This window comes from Myxine glutinosa, chromosome 2 (genome assembly GCF_964187855.1).
Source record: "Myxine glutinosa chromosome 2, kmMyxGlut1.1, whole genome shotgun sequence".
Lineage (NCBI taxonomy): Eukaryota > Metazoa > Chordata > Myxini > Myxiniformes > Myxinidae > Myxine > Myxine glutinosa.
In genome coordinates, this window is record NC_136262.1 from 23,071,109 (window position 1) to 23,085,176 (window position 14,068).

General features: G+C 41.4%; 1 protein-coding gene across 1 annotated transcript in view; it reads right to left on the bottom strand.

The window, feature by feature from the left end:
- The window catches only part of HSD17B4 (hydroxysteroid 17-beta dehydrogenase 4), a 216,062-nt gene that overhangs the window by 97,055 nt on the left and 104,939 nt on the right, over positions 1-14,068 (bottom strand). The window contains exon 9 of the mRNA XM_068108628.2: positions 5,903-5,994. Coding sequence (XP_067964729.2) covers positions 5,903-5,994 — 92 coding nt within the window. The remainder of the gene's footprint in view (positions 1-5,902; positions 5,995-14,068) is intronic.

The window sequence follows — 14,068 nt, forward strand, 5'->3', positions numbered from 1 at the left end:
AAATAGATAGATCCCCTTTCATTATCAATAACAAAGCCTCGATTGCCAAATGCATTCGCCGCAGCTATTGGGCGGTTTTCACCGCGACTCCATTCGCCACGAGGTGGGCTTGGAGAAGAAGGGGGAGGAGCCACCAAATCCAGGGCGTTGGCCACCCCTCGTCATCAAGGGCGGAGCCAGAGAGCCCGTACCGACCAATCAGGGCCGAGGCGAGCTCACCGATGGGCGTGTTCTAGAGGCCGGCGGCTGGATCGCCCGCGGCGTTATAAAAAGCGCGCGCGGAAGCCTTGAAAAGGTTGAGTCAGAGATACGGCAGAAGTGCGAAGTGCCAAGTGCGAAGTGCCAAGTAGAACAAGTGCCAAGTGCGCAGTGCCAAGTGCGAAAGAACAAGTGCGAAGTGCCAAGTGCGCAGTGCCAAGTGCGCAGTGCCAAGTGCCAAGTGCGCAGTGCCAAGTGCGCAGTGCCAAGTGCGCAGTGCCAAGTGCGCAGTGCCAAGTGCGCAGTGCCAAGTGCGCAGTGCCAAGTGCGCAGTGCCAAGTGCGAAAGAACAAGTGCGAAGTGCCAAGTGCGAAGTGCCAAGTGAGAAGCGCCAAGTGAGAAGCGCCAAGTGAGAAGCGCCAAGTGAGAAGCGCCAAGAGAGAGTTGCACAGAGGTGCCAAGAAAGAGTTCTAAGGAGCAGCTTTGGAGAGCGCACGGTGCACCGGAGGAGCTTCGCCGTGCAGTTTGGAACCACGGCGGTTTGGCGATCCCAGCTCGAGTATTGACGCCGGCTGTCCGCTTCCAGCCCGACCGATCCCCGCTGAACCTTCCTCTCCCGCCAAGCTATTCCTCCTTCCAATCATCCCTGCCTGCAAATTCCCCATTCGTGTGAGTCTGTCTTTTGTTTGTTCTGTCCAGGGTATTAAGTAAGACTGCATAGGTAAGCTATAATTTTCACTGTGTCCTTCTGGTCCGTCCCTCTGTCTGCTTTATTTTATTATCCTTCCTTCTCCTTGGTTTCTTTTGGTTGTAAATAGTAATAAATTATATTCGTATTTCCTACTTCTGTCTTCCTCTTCTTCACATCCGTGTCGCCTTTGTCTTTTCCCCATTGAAAACCTGTGGCACGATTCGGCCCACGTTTAAGGAATTGGGTCTTAGTAATTGTTAATAGTTCGGGCCGCGGCCGCCATCCGCTCGGCAAATCAACACCTTATCCGCGGTCCGTAACAATATATATATATATATATATATATATATATATATATATACAGTGGAACCTTGACTTACGAGTGCACCAACTTACGAGTTTTCCGAGATACGAGCCGTCGCTCGGGCGGTTTATTGCTTTGAGATGCAAGCCGAGATCTGAGTTACGAGCTTACGCCACCCGCCACCAGGTGGGTTCCGGTCACGTGGTTATCTTGCCGTGCAAGCATCTCTGCCGTATATCGCTGCTGTTTTGTTTTCGCATTTTGGTTATTTTGGAGCTTACGCCACCAGGTGGGTTCTGGTCACGTGTTATCTTGCCGTGCAAGCATCTCTGCCGTATATCGCTGCTGTTTTGTTTTCGCATTTTGGTTATTTTGGAGCTTACGCCACCAAGTGGGTTCCGGTCACGTGGTTATCTTGCCGTGCAAGCATCTCTGCCGTATATCGCTGCTGTTTTGTTTTCGCATTTTGGTTATTTTGGAGCTTACGCCACCAGGTGGGTTCTGGTCACGTGGTTATCTTGCCGTGCAAGCATCTCTGCCGTATATCGCTGCTGTTTTGTTTTCGCATTTTGGTTATTTTGGAGCTTACGCCACCAAGTGGGTTCCGGTCACGTGGTTATCTTGCCGTGCAAGCATCTCTGCCGTATATCGCTGCTGTTTTGTTTTCGCATTTTGGATATTTTGGAGCTTACGCCACCAGGTGGGTTCTGGTCACGTGGTTATCTTGCCGTGCAAGCATCTCTGCCGTATATCGCTGCTGTTTTGTTTTCGCATTTTGGTTATTTTGGAAAATTTTCTTAGTTTTAACCATGGGTCCTAAGAAATTGAGTGCCAAGGGCAGTACTGAGAAGAAGAAGAGGATGATGTGCTTGGATATAAAACACGCAATCGTCGAAAAACATGAGCGAGGTGTGCGTGTTGTCGACTTGGTGAGGCGGATGTGAAGGCAGCTGAAGATTTTATTATAACTTTTGCCGAACTGATAGAAGCCGAACGATACATCCCCCAGCAAATCTTCAACTGTGACGAGACAGGGCTCTTCTGGAAAAAGATGCCGAGGAGGACGTATATAACGGCAGAGGAGAAGAGCATGCCAGGCCACAACTTGTTCAGAGTGCCGGCGATAGCTCGCCTTCTCTTTGTGGAAGACACGGTGAGATCCTCAACATCCAACAACTAATGGGACGCAAACGGGGCGCCCAGTTTAGCGGTACACACATTGATGAATCACCCTGCCTGTGAAACACCGACATGACAGGTTATAGCTGGGTCGGGATTCAAACCCAGGCTGGACAGTTTAGAGTCAAGTGTGCGTACCTCCAGTCCAGGCCATCCTGCCAACTTGTATGCTGCATACAGGTGAAATATAAAGCGCGAGATATTTTTTATATATACTGTATATTTAAAAAAAAATTGGTGTGGTTTTTGGCGGGCTGGAACGGATTAATAGCATTTCAATGCATTTTAATGGGGAAATTTGATTTGAGAAACGAGCAAATTGAGTTACGAGCTCGGTCACAGAACGAATTAAACTCGTAAGTCAAGGTTCCACTGTATATATATATATATATATATATATATATATATATATATATATATATATATATATATATATATATATATATATATATAATATACATATATATATATATATATATATATTATATTATATATATATATATATATATATATATATATATATATATATATATATATGTATATATATATATATATATATATATATATATATATATATATATATATATATATATACACACACATATATTGTCCTGTCCGTGGCCGATGAAGACCGGCCTCAGACAAATAACCGAAACGAGCTTAAACTTTGAGGCATACTCCGATCCTTAGCGGGATTGTCTTTGGCGCATGCGGGAAGGCCAGAGCCTCATCTAATGGGGAACACACGCAGGGGTTATCCGAACCCACAAACAAAGAAACAAAACAAGACAAAAGGATAAAATGCAACAATAACCGATTTAATAAAAATAAATGGAAGTAACAATGAAAGGTGAGGTAAAATCTAAAATTCCTAATTGAGATGTCTCCACTCAGACTCGTATACAAAGAAGGGGAAAATAAAGTAAAAAATAAATGATGTTTCGTTTCAGGCCAGCTGGCACTTAGCTTTGCGTCCTCAAATGGCTGGTCAGGCTGGCTGGTCGTCACTTTGAACCACCGTGCGGGAAATGCACAAGATGGCGCGGAATCGCACCCGCAGCCAGCCGCTGGCGTGAGGCAAGCAGGCAGGATCCTTCTTTGCCAACATGGTTCCGACGATCTCTCCGGCGCACACAGATGAGCGCCCGTCGTCCTCCCACGCAAAACAACCAAGCGGCACCACAATCAAGACCAGGACCAGGACCAGAAGGGAAGACTGCGACAGTCAACAACGAACTCCAGCACCAGACAAGAGCAAGATGGCGAGACGGCTTCTCCTTCCTCCAGCTCTCGAATGTTCCACGCTGACGTCACACTCTGTCCAATCACCGAGCTCTCTTCATCATTTCATAGCTTCTCCACAAATCACGAAAGACGGGGCGCGACCTACCCACCATGAGTCGTTGGGGGGCGGAGTCCAATCTCTTTTCGGGAATGTTCGGATGACGTTGAAGGCCGTGAGGCGGGGCTTGACTGGCACAATCGACAAATGTGCTGGGTGTTGGTTAGCCCTGGTGGCGTTGTGAGCGAATGGAGTCATTTGTTATAGTTGTTGTTCAGCGGGCTTTTTAATTGTAATAAAGACGGAGAGAAGATCACAGGGGCAAATTACACATTGGGGAATTAATATATAAGCCCTATAATTAATTAGCACAAAGCCACGCCCCTCATGGCAACATGCAAATGCTCTTACCCAGACAGACGGCCCACTTATGTACATTGTACATCGAGATGGCTTCACGCGGCATATGGAGCATTCGAAACCTACACGATTCTATCTCGACCAAGGTATTTCTTTGTTTATCCCCACAAATGTAACGATATATATATATATATATATATATATATATATATATATATATATATATATATATATATATATAATATATATATAATATATATAATATAATATATATAATATATATAATATATATAATATTATATATATATATATATATATATATATATATATATATATATATATATATATATATATATATATACATATATATATATATATATATATATATATATACATATATATATATATATATATATATATACATATATATATATTATATATATATATATATATACACACACATATACATTTCGATTTGCAGAGAGCAATGCCATGGCAGCCTGCCCCTCAGATATGTGTGGTTTCCTGTTTTCCTGAGGGTAGAATCATCAGCAAAATGGCAAAAGTAGAATTTCTTTCAAGGAATCAGAGGTCAATGATGTAGACCAGGAATGCTGCCTTGTGATGTAGACCAGGAATGTAAAATACAATGCAGCGAGTTATCCATTGTTTGTATTTGAAGAAATTTTCTGTCCAAGAATGATCATGCCTGCTAGTGAGACCAAGGAGCTCCAAGTATTGTACCTTTACGGCTTACACATGCAAGCATGGAAACAGCCATACAACTATGCTGATTATGATGATGCTGATGATGATGATGATATTGATATTGATCACAAAAGCGAACTGTGGGATTTGGCATCTGGTCTTTGTGGAGAGACCACGTGAAAGAAAGACTACAGTTTTTACACTTTAGAGTGTTGAATGACATATTCGAGATTGTGCAGACAGGGCTGCCACTGGTGTGCCAAAGCTACATGGCATGGTGTGGTGGTAGCAAAACATTTTAAAAAGTATATGTACCATGCCGAAATTCAAGATTTCACTTGGATAAAGCAAAAAAGAAACCATTTTGGTCCAAAACATGTATGCATCAGGTTCATTGTTCATCAGGATTGGTGGGGTTACTCTGTATGAGGTACAGTCATTAACAATGAGGTAAATAGGATTTTCCAGGGAGACAGCCAGATCATTGATCAATATCAGGAATAAGATTAGACTCAATATGCTGCCCGAAGGGAAAACAACCTCAAAACAAAGAACAAAGCAATGTTTCCATGTATGGAAGAGACCAGTCAAACAAGTGGACCATGAATGCCACTGCGTGGACAGCTTTGAGAGCAAGATTGAGTGCCAGGCGGTATCGAAGGCTCAGACATGAACTTGACCTTTTGCTCAATGTTCAGAGTGACGATTCATCACCAAGATAGAAGCTTTGTCATATAAAGTAGTTTTTGCATTAAGGAAAACCTAAGTGTTTAAGAATGATGGTGACGTTTAAATTAATATACATGGCACAACAATCCTTACGCGACAAGTGGTAGTTCAATCACCATCTTCGCTCAAAAAGCTCAAGCAGACGGCACACCATCTCATGTCACCGCCATTCCGACACACAATTAACCAAAACGAACCCAAACCCTCTTACTAGTATGTTACTGTTTCTTCCCCTCCTATACTGTTTGTTCTTTCCCTTGCTCATTTTATCCAAGTATGGGCCTCCATGTCACACTGTCAGGACATTACCATTTTTACCCTCTTACCCTACTCTTCCATGATCCTAGATATTGTAGAAAATAGTCAAACAGATGATTCAATAAAGATCATACAATTGTAGTTTCGCATATAAATGATGACTCGTACAAAGACATTTCCATTAAAGTCTCACCTCAAACACACCTCCCGTCTCCGAGCATGTCTCATGGCAAAGCCAAATGACCAGTGGAGACACATACTCAGCCTTGAGAACGTCCAACAGTTCTGGAGGCAAAGGCAGGACAAAAGGGTGAACAACAATGAAAACCCAAATGCGAATGATGTGATTTGAACAAAATACCTTGAAAAGAGATGCTATTCCACCATGCACATTTGATAATGTTTGCATCGGTTCACAATAATTATTTTTTCGGCAAAGAAAAACAGTTCTAGAGAAAACCTCAACACACAAACCTCACAGACAGGAATATACATAAACAGAAACAGAAGCATACAAGCAGAAATCTGATTATGAATGTTTGAATGAAATGAGTTATGCCAAAAGGCCCAGCAAGTGTGAAAACTGTGAAAGCAAAGTTAGGGAAAAAAATTAAGTGTTGGTACTCGAACTTGGGCATTCAAGATACTCATTTTGAAAGTGATATATTTTATAATATCCGCCTGAGTGACTGAACAGTTTTGCGAAATTTTCATGTCGACAAAGTCTCTATTCCAAACTGATACATGAAGTAAAATTGACTGCAAAACAGACTGTGTAATTTTAGTTAGTACAGTAAAATAACAAGGATGCAAGTACTCATCGAGGACACAGCCGCTAGCTGCACTTTCAAAATTGGATGTGTATAATTTACATTTGAACAACTATACAAATTAATTAATGCTGTAATCCCTCGTGTACAAGCCGCACTTTTTCCCAGAAATATCTGATTAACATTAGTGGTGCGTATTAGCCAAGAACTAACGTGAAAGCTCCATTTTCCCAGATTTCTCACACCGACACAAGCCAGCCTTCATTACCGGGCGCCGCCATCATAAAATGCAGTGCATTGCGGGATATCTTGTGCAACATTCAACATCTTTTATTTGTTCTGAACAACAAGTGTTTCAATAGAATAATTAAAATAGTTTGGTTCTAATATATCAGTTTGCTTTAAAAAAAAAATTAACTGAACTTTAAAAAATATATATATACTAGTATATATAAAAAATCAAAATAAGTACCAAAAGACCAATTACTGCATTGTAGTCACAAGAAGTAAGCAGGACATTAACAATACACACACACACACACACACACACACACACACACACACACACACACACACACACACACACACACACACACGGTATAACGCAATGTATACATATACCCAATGGAATAATACATTTCCATGCCCGAGCTGGAGTTCATTTTGGCTGGAATTAAATTTTTGGGGTGTGGCCTATCCATAGAAACTGGTATTTTCCTGATAATTATCTGAAAAGTGCCCTGTGTATTATACATTATAGTGGATTATAAAAGATCCATGGAGATGGTAAAGTTTATACCAAAAGTAAATAATTCAAGGTGGTATGTAGGTAGCGGTGATGATAAACGCCGTTTAGGTGAGCGTATGCAGGACCATATCACAGGAAGTGAAGCAATAAATCACCTTGTTTGTTCAATCCAACATTGTTTAACACCTGGTTCCTGAGGAAAACAATAAATACTGCAGGTGTAACTCTCCGATTGGTGATTACAATCTGGAATGAAACAATGCACCATCTTCACAAAGCCACCATGGAAATGTTATATTGGAGTGTAAAAACCAGGCCGTGCCTGCCCAACGTGACTTCATCACTTCGGTGCATTTTGTGGTGTATTAAATTTTAATTAAAAATGATAAATTGAATTTAAAATTAAAATTAAATTAAATTTTTTTTTTGTTATGGTACGGGTGCCATACCCAAGAGGGAATGCCACTTCCTTCAGTTGGAATCATTGTAATTGGTTCATCCATAATTGTGCTGGGAAGGATTATATTTATCAACATTTTGAGGATGAACAAAACCGCAATTTTGCGATCTCTCGATCTGGTGCTTTAACGATGTATTTTGGTGTATTTTTCATTCTTGGTAATTATGAAAACGTTTGAGAATAAAATGTATGCCTTTCAAATGTTTATGACTTCACTCTATAGTAGTTTTTAAACGCATCGTTTTGTACACATTTGAATGGGTGGCCATTTTATGGGCAGCCATCCCTACATGTGGACTAGGATTGTACTCCATTAAAAAGAAATAGTTCAAGTTGGTATGTTGTTAATGGAGATGGTAAAGTGTACATAAATAAATAAATAAATAATTTGAGGTAGTATGTACGTAGCGGTGAAAGTAAAGCATATATAAACTAGAACGGCACTCAGTAGAGAGCAAACCTCAAACTGGTTGGCCATATCACTCAATGTTGAAGAATCACCGAAAAAATTAAATAATTCTCGTATCCGAATCCATATTCAGATCTTTACCGAAATTGAATCCATTCTTTCTTGTCAGACACACAAGTCCACCAAGTTTCGTCCAAATCCATCCATAACTTTTTGAGATATCCTGCTATGTATCGTTTTTGACCCTATTTACCAATGGTGAAGAATCACTTAAAAAATTAAAGTATCCGGATCGGAATCCAGATCTTCACCAAAATCTAATCATTTCGTCCTTGTGACATACGCTACATCTCTGCCAAATTTCTTCCCAATCCGTCCACAACGTTTTGAGATATTTTGTTCACAAACAAACAAACAAATGGACAGACAGACAGGGGTGAAAACATAACCTCCATCCACCTTTGGTGGTGGAGGTAATAAATAAATAATTAAATGTGGTATGTCTGTTGCATTGATGGTAAAGTGTATACTGTACAAATAAATAAATAAATAAATAATTCAAAGGTGCATGTCAGTCGAGATGGTAAAGTGAGTACATAAATATACAGTATATACAGTAAGTACATAAATAAATTATTCAAAGTTTTGTTCTAGGGTTAACCAGGAGGTGGTTACTGGAAGACCGCATATATCCTGGGGTAGATAAGAAAGGTCGGAGGACTGAGTGAGCAGAGGGAGCAATATTGGAGAAGAAACGGTTTTAAAAATTCCCAAAAAACAGAGACCACCAACCTGCCTGCACTGTGAATGATTGAGGATATATTTTTGAGATCCAGTTTCTTTGAGTTTTAAATTAAACACCGATATTAGATTTGAAAAGAAGGAAAACATCAATATATTTCAAAGACAATGGTGAAATATAAAGAACTTGTTCAATGTTCGCCCATTGCAAAAAAAAAATAAACAACATAATTTACCTACAATTTCATGCTGTTAATATATATGATGTAATGAAGTGGAGCAAGAGTAATTTTTCTTTTTAGTTTCAAATGAAAAGGTTCAAACAAAAAAAGGAAAGAAATCCTCCTTCTTCTCCCACTCTACTCAAAGTTAAAAAGCTGCCATTATAATCTCATTATTTACGATTGGTTTTTAAATGTTTGCAAGTTATATCCGCAGGACTGCCGGATGTAGTAGAGGTCCCCCACATGTTATCTCGAAACACAATGCTAAGCAAGCTTATTAACCCATGCTCTGCACATATAACACAGTGTGCACAAAAAAAGAAGAGAGATAAGGGAGAGAAAGAAAGGACTCCATCGCCATTCACTCTATGAACGTTTGTCAAGCATTCTTGTGGAACAATTTAAATGTTTTAAAAATAAAAATAATTTATATACAACTCGCAGGAGTACTCGGCGTTGCCGGGCAGAGGATTGGGGGGGGGGGAGGAGGGAGGAGAGGGAGGGGTGAGGAAGGGAGTGGGGGGAGTGGAAGGGGGTTCATCACTTTTTCGTTGAATATATGCTACTGAATGTGCCGTTCATCACGTTTCTGAGTTAAGTGTGATGCCGATCAGGAAAAAGAAGAAGCCGTACTACCAACTTCATACACTTAGGGAATTGTTTGATTTATTTGTGTTCAAATGTCTGGTGATTGTTTTGTATTTATGCGAATGTGTACTTGTATATAACTATCATTAATTTTAAAAAAAAGGCTTTAGGCACTATTGAGCGATTTTTATTATTTTTTTATCCAAAAAAACAAACTTTTTTTTATTTCAGAATTATTATTTTTTTGCCAAAACACTCCCAGGCACTCACTGAGGAACCTCTGGAGGTTTGACGAAGATCCGTTCAGCCATCTCTGAGAAAAATTGCGACACACACACACACACACACACACACACACACACACACACACACACACACACACACACACACACACACACACACACACACCAACAGCTCTCTTATATAGCAGATGAGAAGCTGGCAGTTCGGTTGAGAGGTGAAGACTTGTTTCTTTCTCCGCTTATTGATGCGGATTTGATGCCCATGGCTCATCACTCTCATTAGCCAGCACTTGGCAAGTTGGTGAATATACCAACTGAAAGGTGTTCATTGTGCAGTGGGCTGGCCAGATAACCTCGCCACAAAGCTGTCCAGCCCTTATCTCGGCCCAGCTGTAATCTGCGAACCTGGTGTTTAAAAGGAAAGGTGAGTCATCATGTATGTGCCATCACTGGATGAACGTTAAATTGAGCAACCCCTCTATCATTAGTTAGTGGATGTTAAAGATCCCACAATGTCATTGGCGAAGAGGAGGCGAGTTATCGCCAGCCCCCTGAAAACAATGATACTAATTCATGCTGTAATCTACAGGAGGCACTGTATTAATGGTACCGCCGCATTCCCAGCAAACGATGCTATTTGCAGCCACATCCATATTTATACACAGTATATACACTACATGGCCAAAAGTATGTGGACACCCAAAACATCGAACATCTCATTCCAAAATCTGGGCATTAAAATGGAGTTGGTTCCCCCTTTGCTGCTATAACAGCCTCCACTCTTCTGGTAAGGCTTTCCACTACATGTTGGAACATTGCTGCAGAGATTTGTTTCCATTCAGACACAAGAGCATTAGTGAGGTCGGGCACTGATGTTGGATGATAAGGACTGGCTCACAGTCGGCATTCCAATTCATCCCAAAGGTGTTCTAAGGGGTTGAGGTCAGGGCTCTGTGCAAGCCAGTCAAGTTCTTCCAAAGCAATCTCGACAAACCATTTCTGTATAGACCTCGATTTGTGCATGGGGACATTGTCATGCTGAAACAGGAAAGGGCCTTCCCCAAACTGTTGCCACAAAGTTGGAAGCACACAATCGTCTAGAATGTCATTGTGCAGTAATGGCCAAAAATATTGGCACCCTTGCACTTTTTTCAAATAATGCACCATTTCTTCCAGAAAGTTATTGAAATTAAAAAATTATTTTGGTATCCACATATGCATTTCTTTGGTTTGCAGTGGAAGAAAACAAAAAAAGCTGAAAAAATTACTAAATCTTAGCTTATTCCACACAGAAATCATAAAATGGCCCGGACAATATTTTTGGCACCTTTTCGAAGTTGTTAGAAGCAATTAGATTTCAAGCAGGTGATTCCCCTTTACTTTGGAATGGAACTCACATGTGGTGAGTTCCAGGTGTCTGCAATAGAGCACTCCACTGGTGAGAAAACATGACTGGAGTTTCCAAAACACACCTGAACATTGCAAAATCCTTCGGGGAAAATGTCCAGTGGACAGATGAGACTAAATTCGAGCTTTTTGGTAAAGCACATCATCTCTATGTTTCCAAAAACAAAATTAAGCCTTCAAATAAGAGAACACCTTCCCTACAGTCAAACATGGAGGAGGTTCAGTGATGTTTTGGGGTTGCTGTGCTGCCCCTGGCACTGGGTGCCTTGAATGTGTGCATGGCATCATGAAATCAGGAGATTTACAAGGCATTTTGGAGCGCAATGTTCAACCCAGTGTCAGAAAGCTGCGTCTCCGTCGAAGGTGATGGGACTTGCAGCAGGACGATGACCCCAAACACTTCAAAAAGCACCCAGGAAGTTCAAGACAACACGCTGGACTGTTCTGAAGTGGCCAGAAATGAGTCCAGATCTAAATCCCATTGAACACCTGTGGGGAGCTCTGAAAACAGCTTCCTTTTTTTTTTTTTTTAATACAAGATCGAGGCTCATGTAACGATTGGACGCGTTACATTTAACGATACAACATCGAGTTGGGAGAAAGCACCCTTCAAATCTGGGAGAACTGCAGCAGTTGGCACAAGAAGCGTGGACCAAACTGCCAGTAGCGAGGTGTAGGAAGCTCATTCATCGCTATAGGAAGTGCTTGACTGCAGTTATCTTGTCCAAAGTCTGTGCTACCAAATATTAAGTCGAGGGTGTCAATCATTTTGCCAATGCCATTTCTTTCTATTTGCTGATTTAAAAGGGTATATTAAGTTCTGAATAAAAAACAAAGGTTCTGTAACATTAACAGTGAAATAAAGAATTGTGGAGACCAAATACTTTTTTCAATTACAACTTATTTTTAGAGAAAATTGTGAGTTATTTGACAAAAGTTCAAGGGCACCAATATCTGAGGCCATGACTGTATGCTGTAGCATTAATATTTCCCCTCACTGGAACAAAAGGGTCTAGCACGAACCATGAAAAACAGCCCCAGACCATTATTCATCCTCCCCCAAAATTTACAGTTGGCACTATGCATTTGGGCAGGTAGCGTTCTCCTGGCATCCACCAAACCAAGATTTGTCCGTCGGACTGCCTGATGGCGAATCATGATTCATCACTCCAGAGATCGCGTTTCCACTGCTCCAGAGTCCAATGGCGGTGAGCTTTACACCACTCCAGCCGATGCTTGGCATTGCGCATGGTGATCTTAGGCTTGATCTTAGGCTTAGCATGGCTGCTCGGCCATGGAAACCCATTTCATGGAGCTCCTGACGAACAGTTGATGTGCCGACATTGTTTCCAGAGGAAGTTTGGAAGTCGGTAGTGAGGGTTGCAACTGAGGACAGATGATTTTTACGCGCTACGCGCTTCAGCACTCAGTCGTCCCGTTCTGTGAGCTTGTGTGTCCTACCACTTCGCAACTGAGCTGTTGTTGCTCCTAGACTTTTCCACTTCACAATAACAGCACTTACAGTTGACCAGGGCAGCTCGAGCAGGGCAGAAATTTGACGAACTGACTTGTTGAAAAGGTGGAATCCTATGACGGTGCCACGTTGAAAGGCACTGTGCTCTTTAGCACGGCCCATTCTACTGCCAATGTTTGTCTATGGAGAATGCATGGCTGTGCTTGATTACTTTTGGCGATGTGTGTACACACACACACACGTCTCACACACACACACACACACACACACACACACACACACACACACACACACACACACACACACACACACACACACACACACACACACACATATACAGTCGTCCCTCGCTATATCGCGGTTCACCTTTCGCGGCCTCACTGTATCGCGGATTTTTAACTCTTACATATCTAATTTTATATCGCGGATTTTTCGCTATATCGCGGGATTTTGCGGTATAAATGTATTTTTATATACTATTATTTTAAATATTTTTGTGGTAAAATAAGCATTTTCTAGCCTAAATAATTAAAAAACGTAAAAAAATAAGAAAAATACAGTAAATAAAACATATTACAAGAAATAAAATACTGTACATAGTGTACAGTAGAAGAGTAGACAAAGAGACAAAGAGTCGTGCGTGTGGAAAACGCAGATGCGGCAGCTTCCACTTGCGCTAGTTACCCACGTGATGAAGACGGATGAAGACCTCACGGAGATGACGAAGTCAGCAAGCGAGGAAGAGGAAGAGGAACAAGAGGAACCAGGGACTCAAGAAGAAGAGGAGGTTGGCCTAACACTCGAACGGCTCGCAACCATGGTCAGAATGGCCAAAGACCTTCAGCGAGTGGCTCAAGAATGGGACCCCCACATGCTTCGTTCGTTGCAGTTTGCAAATACCATCGAGGGGGGCATGACGGTTTATAAAAACCTTCTTGCACAGAATAAGAAGCAGCACCAGCAACTCCCCATAACCATGTTCCTCACTCGCAAGAAGAGACAAGTTACGCCTACGCCTTCAGCGGAAACTGAAGTTGCAAACGAGGGCGAAGATACTACACCACCTGACGAAGCGCCTGATGCAGTGGCGCCTTCAGAAGAGCTGTAATGCTCTTTCTGGCTGTGCAGTACATTCATCATCGTCATCACCTTCATCGTCATCAGTACTGCACAGCTAAATCATCATCATCTTCATCACGCAAGTAGTAGTATCTTCAATGGTGAGTACCCATTAGAATTTTATTTGTTGTTAAAATTACGTATGTTTAAGAGTGTAAAAAGTGTTTAAGAGTATAG